Here is a 14,720-nt window from a genome sequence, read left to right as displayed (position 1 = left end):
CGGATTCGGCCATATTAATAACCTAAGGCTCGTATTTCTGTGTGTTATCATGTTATAACTAAGTCTATGATTTGATAGAGCAGTCTGACTGAGCGATGGTAGGCAGCAGCAGGCTCGTAAGCATTCATTCAAACAGCACTTTAGTGTGTTTTGCCAGCAGCTCTTCGCAAGCACAGCGCAGTTTATGACTTCAAGCCTATCAACTCCCGAGATTAGGCTGGTGTAACGGTTGTGAAATGGCTAGCTAGTTAGCGGGGAGCGCGCTAATAGCGTTTCAAGCGTCACTTGCTCTGAGACTTTGAGTGGTTGTTCCCCTTGCTCTGCATGGGTAACGCTGCTTCGAGGGTGGCTGTTGTCGTTGTGTTCCTGGTTCGAGCCCAGGTAGGGGCGAGGAGAGGGACGGAAGCTATACTGTTACACTGGCAATACTAAAGTGCCTATAAGAACATCCAATAGTCAAAGGTTAATGAAATACAAATGGTATAGAGAGAAATAATAATAATAATATAATTCCTATAATAACTACAACCTAAAACTTCTTACCTGGGAATATTGAAGACTCATCTTAAAAGGAACCACCAGCTTTCATATAGCTTTCTTACATGGCACATATTTCACTTTTACTTTCTTCTCCAACACTTTGTTTTTGCATTATTTAAAACAAATTGAACATGTTTCATTATTTATTTGAGGCTAAATTGATTTTATTGATGTATTATATTAAGTTTAAATAAGTGTTCATTCAGTATTGTTGTAATTGTCATTATTACAAATACATTTTAAAAAATCGGCCGATTAATTGGAATCTGCTTTTTTTGGTCCTCCAATAATCTGTATCGGCATTGAAGAATCATAATCGGTCGACCTCTAGTGTTGTTCTTCATGCTGCTGATTCTGTAAATGTGTGCTGGAACATAGTGACCATTGTGTTGTAGGAGGATATTTGTAGCAGGACAAATGTTGCGGTTTCTAGAAAGGATTTTCGAGACAAAAAATGAAATGTATTTTGGAGCCTTTTATTTTCAAAAATGTATTAGTCTCGTATGTTATTGGTCTGATGTTTTATCGTGGCTAGAGATACCGTAGCTCCTTCCATTCCCACCCTAATGTAGGTCCATTTGCACTGCAATACACATGGATACATAGTGTATTTATAGGACAGGAGTCATGCAGCTACAGCAGTGCATTTTGCTATACCAGCTTCCAAGTGATCCCACAATATTAAAGCTTCACTGAGAAAAACAAACTGCCCCCAATATATCTATATATGAATACATATTGCATAGGATAATAGCCATGCTGTACAATTTCAGAAAAATAAAAATGAATGAATTAAGTTGGGAAATATAAAATGTATTTTTTTCTTTACATACAGTATTTGCTATTGTTTGAACACTCGTACCTCAACATATACAAGACATCCTAAGTTACTCTGAAAAATAAAAATAAACACTAATTTTATTTATAACTAGATAGATATAGTAGTAATTTTCATATAATAATTTTCAAGTAAATACTGCCAGACATCAAATCCCTTGCATCACATTTTCACTATAATGGCTGTTAAGAGTGGACTTTCCTTTCACTAAATCAAACATAGTTTAATGACATTGAATCAGCTGTACAAAGTTATTTAAGAATAGAACAGTATTTTTCAGTTCAGGACAATTTCATAAAAAAACATAATTCCTTTGGACGCAAAATAGCCACACAGACATGAGGGAAAACAACAAAGTCTATTTTGGGCATCCTATTGCGTAATAATTTGCATGCGTTTTACATGATATGTAATACAAAAAGGATCACCTCTGGTTGGAGGACATGATAAAATGAATAAAAGAGACATCAAACAGCACACAAAAAAAGATGTGCACACCTTTCGTGATGGAATTAGTCATCTCTCCGTCCAGGACTGTTCATGTAAGACTGAATAAGTCATGCTTAAGACAGCCATCTTCTTTTCTGCCAGTGTTACACTGTTATTGTTTTTTCTCATAAGAGAGAGATGAGATATGCTTCATTAAAAATTGCCTGGAGCTCCCTCCTCAGATACCTTCATATGGTCAAGATATGCAGTTAGTCATCTGTTAATGAAAATCGGGGGAGGAAGGAATTAGTATACCCTGTGCACATTATCACATTCCTACAGTATATCACTTAGTTGACTTCCATATGCCTCAGATTCCTTTTTCTAAAGGCCAGAATACTCACTGCAATGAGTAGCTTCTCATTTTATGAAGGCCGGAATACTCACTACAACGAGTAGCTTCTCATCTTATAAAGTTCGGAATACTAACTACAACGAGTAGCTTCTCATTTTCTGAAGGTCGGAATACTCACTACGAGGAGTAGCTTCTCATTTTATAAAGGCCGGAATACTCACTATGAGGAGTAGCTTCTCATTTTATAAAGGCCGGAATACTCACTACGAGGAGTAGCTTCTCATTTTACAAAGGCCGGAATACTCACTATGAGGAGTAGCTTCTCATTTTATAAAGGCCGGAATACTCACTACGACGACTAGCTTCTCATTTAATAAACGCCGGAATACTCACGACGAGTAGCTTCTCATTTTATAAAGGCCAGAATACTTACTGCAACGCGTAGCTTCTCATTTTGTATTCCTCTGGCGCACATTTTTGTCTTTGTGGTTGTTTGTCGAATTTGTTTTCCTAGTGAAGAAATGCCAAGAGAAATACAAATTCCAGGGGGAAATTATTATATGTATATATATAGTGCATTCGGAACGTATTCAGACCCATTGACTTTTCCACATTTTGTTACTTTACAGCCTTATTGTAAAATTGATTATATCATTTCCCCCCCTCATCAATCTACACACAATGTCCTATAATGCCAAAGCAAAAAAAGGTTTTAAATTTTTTTGGTAAAACAGAAATACCTTATTTACACAAGTATTCAAACCCTTTGCTATGAGTCTCAAAATTGAGCTCAGGTGCATTCTGTTTCCATTGATCATCCTTGAGATGTTTCTACAACTTGATTGGAGTCCACCTGTAGTAAATTCAATTGATTGGACATGATTTTGATTTGCACACACCTGTCTATATAAGATCCCACAGTTGACAGTGCATGTCAGAGCAAAAACCAAGCCATGAGGTCAAAGGAATTGTCTGTAGAGCACAGACACAGATTTGGGGAAGGTAAAAAAATATATATTAAAAAAACATTGAAGGTCCCCAACAACACAGTGGCCTCCATCATTCTTAAATGGAAGTTTAGAATCACCAAGAATGTTCCTACAGCTGGCCGCAGGTGAGAAGGGCCTTGGTCAGGGTGGGAACCAAGAACCGATGGTCACTCTGACAGAGCTCCTGAGTTCCTCTGTGGAGATGGGAGAACCTTCCAGAAGGACAACCATCTTTGCAGCACTCCACCAATCAGGCTTTTATGGTAGAGTGGCCAGACGGAAGCCACTCCTCAGTAAAATGCACGACAGCCCGCTTGGAGTTTTCCAAGAGGCAACTAAAGGACTCTGACCATGAGAAACAAGATTCTCTGGTCTGATGTTAGATTGAACTCTTTGGCCTGAATGCCAAGGGTCACGTCTGGAGGAAACCTGGCACCATCCCTACAGTGAAGCATGGTGGTAGCATCGTCGTGCTGTGGGCATGTTTTTCAGCGGCAGGGACTGGGAGACTAGTCAGGATCGAGGGAAAGATGAACAGAGCAAAGTACAGAGAGATCCCTGATGAAAACCTGCTCCAGAGCGCTCAAGACCTCAGAAGGGGGAGAAGGTTCATCTTCCAACAGGACAACGACCCTAAGTACACCGCCAAGACAATGCAGGAGTGGCTTCGGGACAAGTCTCTGAATGTCCTTGAGTGGCCCAGCCAGAGCTCAGACTTGAACCCAATCAAACATCTCTGGAGAGACCTGAAAATAGCTGTGCAGCAACGCTCCCCATCCAACCTGACAGCTTGAGAGGATCTGCAGAGAAGAATGGGAGAAACTCCCCAAATACTGATGTGCGAAGCTTGTACAGTGGTTCCTCCTTTAAAATTTGCGAGCTTACACCGCAGGACCTAGAGGTACTCAGCGGCACGGCTTCATGGCTCCAGACCACCGCAAGGGGGAGTTAGAGCACTCATTATGCATTTGGGTCCCAAGGTTTTTATATGACCAATCATATCGAGTGGTTCCAATGACAAATTTGACACGAGCCACCCGTCCCTGGTGACTTTCTACAGTGCTACAGTGGTAGCAAATGTAAGTAATTATAACATCATAACAAATCAAGCAAAACATTTACAATTAAGAGGAATATGTTAGTTAATGTAGAGACAAACGATTGTGCCAATTTTTTTGTCATAAAGTGAATGTACAAAAACTGCTATTTAGCAAGTTAGCTGACTAGCTAACATTAGCCAGCTAGCTAGTGTTATGACATGAGTATGAAAATGTAATTCGTGTTTAATGTTTTAGGGACTCCTGAGAGAACCTGCAAGCCAGACTGTCATCTTGTGAAACAGTGGATGTAAAGAATCTAGCTAACTAAAGCATTGACTGCAAATTGAATACAATTGTGTTAGCTTGCCTTGCTTATATTTGCCATGCAATGCAGCTGAAGTAACATAACTAGCTAACTATTTATTTGCTTATTGTGTAGTGGAAGATAAAAATAACTGTATTCCTATGAATGTGTAGCTAGCTACAGTATGTAGCCGATCTGTGTATGGACCCTTAAAACGTTAGGTTCTGAACTAATATTCATACCAATGAACCTCAGCTATCATAGTTGTTGTATCAACTTCAAGTCTGAATGGCATTAATGAAGCCTATGGATTGAGTAGAATATAATAACTTTATTGTGCCAAGGATGCAAGTCCTATATACATGTACTGTTATTACCATGCATGAGATCCCCACATTGTAGCCTGTACATTGAATATATTCACTGATCATGTACACTTCCTTGGCAAATAAAGGTGCGGTTCAGGTATGAATCTCTTTGAGACATTCTTTTTCAGTCATATCCAATACTAGGTGTATCAAACTCCATTCTTTGAATGATGCTGTGTCTGCATGTATGTATTACAATTATACACTTCAACAGTGTTTACCGCTCCTGGGACATCAATGATTACACATTGTAACTATGCAAAAGACTAGAAACATGATTTAAGAAAAGGCTGATTTGTAATTCATATAGCGAGAAAAAAACAGCTTCCTATGAATATCTAACTCCCTTCATCTGCATTAATCTGAGGACACTGGATAGGTGTAGTATTTCAATGAGATACTTCATTTCAACCAGTGGAGAATGTGAAACGCTTTATTGAAAGTTCATTATCCAGGTGTTATAAATACATAATACACACATTATAAATATTATAATTGTAATATATTACAAATACAAGTTAAATCTGTACTTCAATGCACAAATTGTGTGTATTTTAAAAAGAGGAACCAAGAGGAGGTGGGGAGAGAGGTGTAGAAGACAGAAAAGGAAAGAGGTAAAATAGAGGAGCAGGGAAGACAGCATATGATTAATGAATTACAGTGCTACCCTAATATTCTCTCAGTTCATCACAATTACATCGTGTCTCTAGTGGTATCTCCTAACCAGCCTTGGGCTCCCACTAGGCCCAAAGGTTATCTTAAGAGCGGGTGAGGTGGCGATGACGTGAGAGAGGAAACATACCTGCAGACGAGAGACCGATGGATAGAAAGAGAGCATGATTAAGCTTTGTTTTTTAAAATTCTAACACGGTCAGTCATCATAATCATCAGGAGGTGAAATGCAAAACTGACCTTGGATCATTAACTCTGAGTTCTTTATGCTGAAAAGCAGTCACATGAGGACAAAAAATAGAAGATAATGTCATTATTAGACTTTTACATTACCAGATCACAAATGAATACATAAATACCACTTGAAGCTTGATGATGACTTGATCATTTGAATCCGTTGTGTAATACTAAGGCAACAGCTGGTGAGGTGTCAGGTTCACCTATGGACTTAAAGGGTGATTATTCCAACTCTCTGTGAAATGGTGCAGATCTGCCCGCAGACGAGGTAGGAACACATATCCCACACAGAAGAGGTGGATAGAATTCGACAGGTCAAGGTAGCCTTCTTCCTCCAAACTGTGCAGCAAGTTGTAGTACTGACATGTCACAGCACTCCAAACACTCCATAAGCGTTCCACTCTAACAGAGAGAAAGAAAAGGTTTTGTGTGGGGGAGGAACCTAATCTCTGTGGTCCTGTGGTCTTCCTCCATGAATAGTGAACACTGAGGTGGGGCCGAGGTTATAGAAATGCAAGTTGTGTGAGCCTCTGTGAGTGGTTACTGACTGTTTTGTGACGCAGACACCTGTCTGAGTGTACCTTAAACATTTAAATATAGAGGGCTATGTGTCTCACCACTTGGTTATTGCAAGGCTTACCCACAGGGAAATCATGACTTGGCAGCAACGGGCTTGATAGTCCAGTGAAAATGGCTGAGTGTTAATGTGGTGTAAATCGGAAAATGAGCAGCTGACATCTTAAGGTTTTTTTAATTAATGCATGTGAGACAGGTTCCATGTTCAACAAGACAGGCAGAGAGGAAGATAGAAAAAGAACACAGAAGAGGTTAATTACCTCTGGTTATGGACACTTATGCCAGGAATAAGGTTCCCACTGCCTGTTCCTCGGACAGTGAACATACATCTGTCAATATCTACATTTTCGACCCTTTGATCAGCTCGCACTCTGAAAGTAAAGAACATAGCTTGTTTTTTTGTAGATATGAAAACAATAACTGAGGTATGACTGTTTAATCTAAAGCAGCAGGTGTCATTTTCAGGAGACGTCAATACAGCACAGAAAGCTTAACACCAGGCTGGTATTGTGGTTGTTCATTAGGTGATGGGAAATATGCAATATGCATACAAAATAATATACTTACCTTCCTTGAAAATCCATCTATACTGCCAAAGATGACAATGTTGTATCTTGAAAAAAAGCATTGGAATTAAAAGTGAGTTGTTTAACCTATGAACCTGCTTCAGTATTCATGTATTACCAGTTGATGATGAACAATTCCAATTGCATACATCATTGAACATTTGTCTACGAATAAGTAAGAATAAAAAAGTTCAAATAACTTCTTAGATTTGATGGAGACATACATCTTAGTACCTTATCAATTTATGATTTGTATCAATGTGGACGAGAGACGGGAGCCGGAACAGAGTATTTTTGCCGAGCAATGCAACGAAGCTGGATCGTTCTGGCAATGATACCTGCACCATCTACACGCTGCAAAGACTCCCTAACTCTTCGCCATTGTACACGATGGCCCATTACTTGGAGACTTCCTTTTGACCATTTAAAGCCTGCAAGGGGCATCCTTGCCTTAATGGCCCTGACTTTCTGGTCTAACATTTCATCTGACATATCAGGGTAGCATTCCCTGGCAGACATATTGTGTTCTTTCATCCCTCTGTAAAAAAAGCTATCCGTTACACTGTCATGAAATATGATTATATATCGACTATGAAACAAATAGGACAGGGCCTGCTAATGAGTTGCCATGAAAGAAAGTTAGATGAATTAAACTGAAAATGGCGAGAACAGGCATACGTAGCTAAATGTTTTTGGTTAGCTTGATAATAATAATTGCATGATTTATCATTCTACAGTATTTATGTATCTATGTAATATAGTAGAATGTTATGAACCGACACTGAATCGTAGGAGCTAACTACTAGCTATGTAGAAGTTGGACAGAAGAAAGCCCAGCGCTACTTACCTGAGATGCCATCATCACACAGTCCTTCGTAGGTGTCCGCTATGACTTCCTTTGTGTCGGAAAGAAAGGCTGAACAGTATTGGTTGAAGCCAAACTGGAGGGGGGTTGATAGCGAAATTAAATTGTTTTCAAATACAGGTTTTGTTCTCGAATATGTTTTGCGCTCTAATACAAAATATTTTATTGCAAATTAGTTTTTTTACTTTGAAGCATCTTTTGCTTTCAGAACAATTATTTTTGATTGAAAATAATGTTTTGCTCTCGACAAAAATAGACAAATGTACCTCCATAGCATATAACAATTTGCTTGTGAATAACCAGACCTTCATACAAACTTGCAATGCAGAATTCTTGACGCACAACTGAAGATGCTGCCATATCCTGCATGCACGCCCACAAGCGAGCCACTCAGGCAGAGAATGACGCGTGGAAGAGGGCGAGGAACGAGATGGGAGTAACAACAATTTGTTGCAAGTTGGGGAGGGGGGCTAATAGCTGAACAATAGACTATTAAACTTTTACTAAATAATTGTCTAATAGCCAAGCAAGGTGTAAAAAACGTTCTATCACAGACCAGATTTGCCCTAATGACCATTGGGGAGTTTGGGCACTGATTATGCTTTTGGGTCCCAATGCACTACTGTGTCTCTAACTGACAATGAATGGGCAATATAAACCAAATAATAATCTTATAATTGTGCACGACTTCAAATGAAACGAGCAGGGAGCATTTTTCGAACCCTAAACCTTCTTGCCCGAAGTCCAGCCCGCTATCGACGGCACCAAAAGCATGCTCAAGCCGCAGTGTCGATAGAGCGCGTCCTCACGGTAGCTTGCTACTCAATGTAATAAAGTGAATACTTTTCAAATATATGACCTTACACGTTATGTTCGCTGACAATTTGTTAGCTACGCTGTCCTTACAAACCACATAGCATAACATTACAGCAGTATCTACCGGTATGTTAGCTATCTACATAACCTTAGTAGTTTGAAATCAAAACAAAGTTTATTTGTCACGTGCGCCGATTACAACAGGTGTAGGTAGACCTTACAGTGAAATGCTTACTTACAGGCTCTAACCAATAGTGCAAAAAAAGTTATTAGGTGAACAATAGGTAAGTAAAGAAATAAAACAACAGTAAAAAGACAGGCTATATACAGTAGCGAGGCTATAAAAGAAGCAAGGCTACATACAGACACCGGTTAGTCAGGCTGATTGAGGTAGTATGTACATGTAGACCTGGTTAAAGTGACTATGCATATATGATGAACAGAGTGTAGCAGTAGTGTAAAAGAGGGGTTGGTGGGTGGCGGGACACATTGCAGATAGCCTGGTTAGCCAATGTGCGGGAGCACTGGTTGGTCTTCCCAATTGAGGTAGTATGTACATGAATGTACAGTCGTGGCCAAAAGTTTTGAGAATGACACAAATATTAATTTTCACAAAGTCTGCTGCCTCAGTTTGTATGATGGCAATTTGCATATACTCCAGAATGTTATGAAGAGTGATCAGATGAATTGCAATTAATTGCAGTCCCTCTTTGCCATGCAAATGAACGGAATCCCCAACCCCCAAACATTTCCACTGCATTTCATCCCTGCCACAAAAGGACCAGCTGACGTCACGTCAGTGATATTCTCGTTAACACAGTGTTAACAAGGACAAGGCTGGAGATCACTCTGTCATGCTGATTGAGTTCGAATAACAGACTGGAAGCTTCAAAAGGAGGGTGGTGCTTGGAATCATTGTTCTTCCTCTGTCAACCATGGTTACCTACAAGGAAACACATGCCGTCACCATTGCTTTGCACAAAAAGGGCTTCACAGGCAAGGATATTGCTGCCAGTAAGATTGAACCTAAATCAACCATTTATCGGTTCATCAAGAACTTCAAGGAGAGTGGTTCAATTGCTGTGAAGAAGGCTTCAGGGTGCCAAAGAAAGTCCAGCAAGCGCCAGGACCGTCTCCTAAACTTGATTCAGCTGCGGGATCGGGGCACCACCAGTACAGAGCTTGCTCAGGAATGTCAGCAGGCAGGTGTGAGTGCATCTGCACGCACAGTGAGGCGAAGACTTTTGGGAGGATGGCCTGGTGTCAAGAAGGGCAGCAAAGAAGCCACTTCTCTCCAGGAAAAACATCAGGGACAGACTGATATTCTGCAAAAGGTACAGGGATTGGAATGCTGAGGACTGGAGTAAAGTCATTTTCTCTGATGAATCTCCTTTCCGATTGTTTGGGGCATCCGGAAAAAAGCTTGTCCGGAGAAGACAAGGTGAGCGCTACCATCGGTCCTGTGTCATGCCAACAGTAAAGCATCCTGAGACCATTCATGTGTGGGGTTGCTTCTCAGCCAAGGGAGTGGGCTCACTCACAATTTTGCCAAAGAACACAGCCATGAATAAAGAATGGTACCAACACATCCTCAGAGAGCGACTTCTCCCAGCCATCCAGGAACAATTTGGTGACGAACAATGCCTTTTCCAGCATGATGGAGCACTTGCCATAAGGCAAAAGTGATAACTACGTGGCTCAGGGAACAAAACATTGATATTTTGGGTCCATGGCCAGGAAACTTCCCAGACCTTAATCCCATTGAGAACTTGTGGTCAATCCTCATGAGGTGGGTGGACAAACAAAAACCCACAAATTCTGATGTGCAAATAGTGCAAATAGTCCGGGTAGCCATTTGATTACCTGTACAGGAGTCTTATGGCTTGGGGATAAAAACTGTTGCCATGCGGTAGTAGAGAGAATAGTCTATGACTGAGGTGGCTGGGGTCTTTGACAATTTTTAGGGCCTTCCTCTGACACCACCTGGTGTAGAGGTCCTGGATGGCATGCAGCTTAGTCCCAGTGATGTACTGGGCCGTACGCACTACCCTCTGTAGTGTCTTGCAGGCTGAGGCTGAGCAATTGCCGTACCAGACAGTGATGCAACCAGGATGCTCTCGATGTTGCAGCTGTCAAACCTTTTGAGGATCTCTGGACCCATGCCAAATCTTTTTAGTTTCCTGATGGGGAATAGGCTTTGTCGTGCCCTCTTCACGACTGTCTTGGTGTGTTTGGACCATTCTAGTTTGTTATTGATGTGGACACCAAGGAACTTGAAGCTCTCAAAATGCTCCACTACAGCCCTGTCAATGAGAATGGGGGCGTGCTCGGTCCTCCTTTTCCTGTAGTCCACAATCATCTCCTTAGTCTTGGTTACGTTGAGGGATAGGTTGTTATTCTGGCACCACCCGGCCAGGTCTCTGAACTTCTCCCTATAGGCTGTCTCATCGTTGTCTGTGATCAGGCACTGTTGTGTCGTCTGCAAACTTAATGATGGTGTTGGAGTCGTGCCTGGCCATGCAGTCGTGGGTGAACAGGGAGTACAGGAGGGGACTGAGCAAGCACGCAGATGTGTTGCTACCTACCCTCACCACCTGGGGGCAGCCTATCAGGAAGTCCAGGATCCAGTTGCCGAGGGAGGTGTTTAGTCCCAGCTTAGTGATGAGCTTTGAGGGTACTATGGTGTTGAATGCTGAGCTGTAGTCAGTGAATTGCATTCTCACATAAGTGTTCCTTTTGTCCAGGTGGGAAAGAGCTGTGTGGAGTGCAATAGAGATTTCATCATCTGTGGATCTGCTTGGGTGATATGCAAATTGGAGTGGGTGTAGGGTTTCTGGGATAATGGTTGATGTGAGCCATTACCAACCTTTCAAAGCACTTCATGGCTACGGACGTGAGTGCTATGGGTCTGTAGTTATTTAGGTAGGTTGCCTTTGATCTTGGGCACAGGGACTATGGTGGTCTGCTTGAAACATGTTGGTATTACAGACTCAATCAGGGACATTGAGTCATTGAGTTGAAAATGTCAGTGAAGACATCTGCCAGCTGGTCAGCACATGCCCGGAGCACAAGTCCTGGTAATCCGTCTGGCCCCGCAGCCTTGTGTATGTTGACCTGTTCAAACTCGACATTATATTAACTATAGGCTATCTAACTATCCAAAGTTTATTGACTTGATTATTCCTGTCATTCTTAGCTTAGCTAAATGGTATAGTCGATGTGTGTTCTCAATGGACATTCGGTGCTTTCGTAAATTCGCTCTGGCTATCTACTCCGTTTTCAGAGCACTCTCATCTGAGTGTACCAGAGCGCAGAATAATTAATTTACGAGCGCTCAACATCCGTTAAATTGTTTCCAGCAGCACAGTTAGTCACCAACGTCCTGGTTAACACGAAAACTGCTTAAACAGCTCTGCTAGGGTGAGTAAAATGGTCAGAGTGGTCTCATTTGTGTCTGGAAGTAGTTAGCAAGCTACCCAACGTGAGCTTGGGTGCTTGACTGCCGTTGTAAGGCCAGAATGCTCAAATCAACCCTACTCCTCGGCCTGAACGTCCCGTACGTGCCGAGAGCGAAACAGTCTGAATTTACCCAGAGGGTTTTTCGTTTTTCATGGAATAGAAACACCATAATATTAATCAAATGAAATACCAGTCAAAAGTTTGGACACACCTACTCATTACAGGATTTTTCTATATTTTTACTATTTTCTACATTGTAGAATAATAGTGAAGACATCACAAATATGAAATAACACACATGGAATCAGTTGAGAACAAATTCTTAATTACAAGGACAGCCTACTCCTTCCTCCCGGTTGGGGAATTGAACCCTGGTCTCCCACCAGATGCCCTCTGGTGGTCAAACTAGCACTAACTTGCATTAACACAAAAAATGTCTGACAATTAAATGACGTGCCACAGAATGCTGCGGTAGCCCGCAAGGTGTGCCGCAGTATGACACAACTTTTAAAGGAGCAACCACTGTAGCGACATACCCAAGAAGACTCGAGGCTGTAATCTCTGCCAAGGATGCTTCTACAATGTACTGAGTAAAGGGTCTGAATACTTATGTAAATGTGATATCAGTTGTTTTCTTTTTATACATTTGCAAAATGTATAAAAACCTGTTTTTGCTTTGTCATTATGGGGTATTGTGTGTAGATAGATTTTTTTTTAAATATTTTTTTTTAATAAGGCTGTAGCGTAACAAAATGTGGATAAAGCCAAGGGGTCTGAATACTTTCCGAATGCACAGTATATTATATATTTTTTATTGTAGAGAGAACAGAATATTTATCATACTTACGTTGGTGCGGCTGGCTCATCATCTTCGTCACGAGGGGATAGAAGAAGGGAAAGAGCACAAAAACAATGGAATATTAGACAACATGGTCGTCCCTCAGAAGTGTCCAACACACTGCTCCCATATTTTCTTTCAAATGTTGTTGACATCTTAACTGTAATTAAATATCAAATGGATTCAATTACATGATTGTTGCATGACTAGCAGTTTAAAATGCAATCACGTCACATCACGTCAGTGTGAAGTATTACACATTTGCAACTGATGTTAACATTCTTCGAGTTCCCTTGTGGATCCCACGGTATGGGTATTTTGCATGGGTTGTTCCCAAGTTCCATTTGTCATTACAGAATAACGAAGTTCTAGTAATAAAGTTGACTATTTAAGGTATTTAGGCGTGCATTTTTAATTTGACTGAGTCTGACAATAAAAGACTCAGCAGGCTTTACGTGGACATGTTTTATTGGAATAGAGTTGAATTGCACAGCAGTATGCAGTGTGAGTGGGCATTGCACATTAGAGTGATTAGCTAGTTAGTACATGTTTTTGACCATACACACGAGAAAGAATGGGTCAGTAGGTCAGTTTAGTAAACATGGAGAGTGAAAGTGTGTTCAGTAGCATGCAACCAGAGATCTGGGGCACGTATTCATAAACCATTTCAGAGTAGAAGTGCGGATGTAGGATCAGTTTGCTTTTTAGGTTTAGATCATAATCTGTAAGGTTATATAGAGAGGGGGGGAATTGATCCTAGATCAGCACTAAACTATTGAGATGATTTATGAATACGGCCCAGAGAGCAGCAGCATGCCATTGGCAGTTAAATGGGGGTATGGTGGTCACAATGTGAGACGGGACAGAATGGCTGCATGTGAGACAGTTTTGGGGACAGAGGGGGCTAATCTGCTTGTGCGTTCCCAATCCCCACCTTTTCCCACCCTTACACTACCATCTGAGTTCACTCACAACTAGCCCCTGGGTGCAGAGATATCCAGTCGGGCAAAGATAATGTTTAGAATATGTGATTCAAGTTATGAAATTGCAAACAAACAAAAACACTGCCTTTTACAGTGTGGAGAATATTAAGAGTATAGCCAGGGTAAGATCAATGTATTCAGCAAGTTATTATTGTATGCCAATGGGTTGATATGCTCTGCATTACATTTTTACAGTTTAGTCATTTAGAAGATGCGTTAATTCAGAGTGACTTTTCACCTAGTCAGCTCGGGGATTCGAACCAGCGACCTTACTGGCTCAACGCTCTTAACAGCTTGCATAATGTCATTTTTCCTGGTTGTTTCCTAATGATCCCACACAGTAAAATAAAGTGGAACCCTCACATGGTTATTTAAAAATGTTTTTGCTCTTTAAAAAATGTCAACCTTTGCTTTGGATCACTTGGCAGTGTATTATCAGTGCTGATACTGTTGTGGAAATGTTGAATCAAATACTTCTCAGATACCCAGAGCTTGTGAATTCAAATAGACTTTATTACAAACAGTAACAAAGCGGAGCAATTCCATGGAAGAACTGACTCTTCATTCTTAGTAATTGGCTTTTATACAGTCTTACCCATAACATTGTCACTCCACTTTATGAATCTTGTTGTCTTGCTGAGTTTCCATTCTCTTATTGGCTCAGACATTGACGCATAAATTTTATTGGTGGCATGACATGCCCACTCCTACTGGTGCTTATAACTGATTAGCTAATGTTCCTGTCCTGCTAATGTTCCTGGCTAATGTTCCTGTTCACAAGTTCAGGCCGGTGTTGTCTATGTATGATTAACCCATGTGCATGTCCAGTAGCCTTCACAAGATCA

At 40.9% G+C, this 14,720-nt stretch overlaps 1 protein-coding gene and 1 long non-coding RNA gene across 5 annotated transcripts in view; both read right to left on the bottom strand.

The window, feature by feature from the left end:
* Positions 1–995: 995 nt before the first annotated feature.
* Positions 996–14,720, bottom strand: part of LOC109887091 (neuroplastin-like) — a 42,696-nt gene continuing 28,971 nt past the window's right edge. Inside the window, exons 7-9 of one of the 4 annotated variants that reach the window (XM_020478589.2) lie at positions 12,902–12,923; positions 2,596–2,672; positions 996–2,084 (exon numbers count right to left, since the gene is read on the bottom strand). In XM_020478589.2, the coding sequence (XP_020334178.1) occupies positions 2,612–2,672; positions 12,902–12,923 (83 nt within the window). In that variant the 3' untranslated portion in view covers positions 996–2,084; positions 2,596–2,611. The remainder of the gene's footprint in view (positions 2,085–2,595; positions 2,673–12,901; positions 12,924–14,720) is intronic. The other 3 variants (XM_020478595.2, XM_020478600.2, XM_020478605.2) reach the window with 3 other exon arrangements.
* On the bottom strand, positions 5,320–8,859 carry LOC109887122 (uncharacterized). The gene is made up of 3 exons (XR_004206383.1): positions 6,916–8,859; positions 6,609–6,719; positions 5,320–6,174 (listed from the first exon to the last, which is right to left on the bottom strand). It is a non-coding gene; the product is annotated as an uncharacterized LOC109887122 (long non-coding RNA).

This window comes from Oncorhynchus kisutch, linkage group LG3, assembly GCF_002021735.2.
Source record: "Oncorhynchus kisutch isolate 150728-3 linkage group LG3, Okis_V2, whole genome shotgun sequence".
Taxonomy (NCBI): domain Eukaryota; kingdom Metazoa; phylum Chordata; class Actinopteri; order Salmoniformes; family Salmonidae; genus Oncorhynchus; species Oncorhynchus kisutch.
Note: the sequence above shows the minus strand (reverse complement) of the source record. Positions and strands in the feature narration are given on the sequence as shown.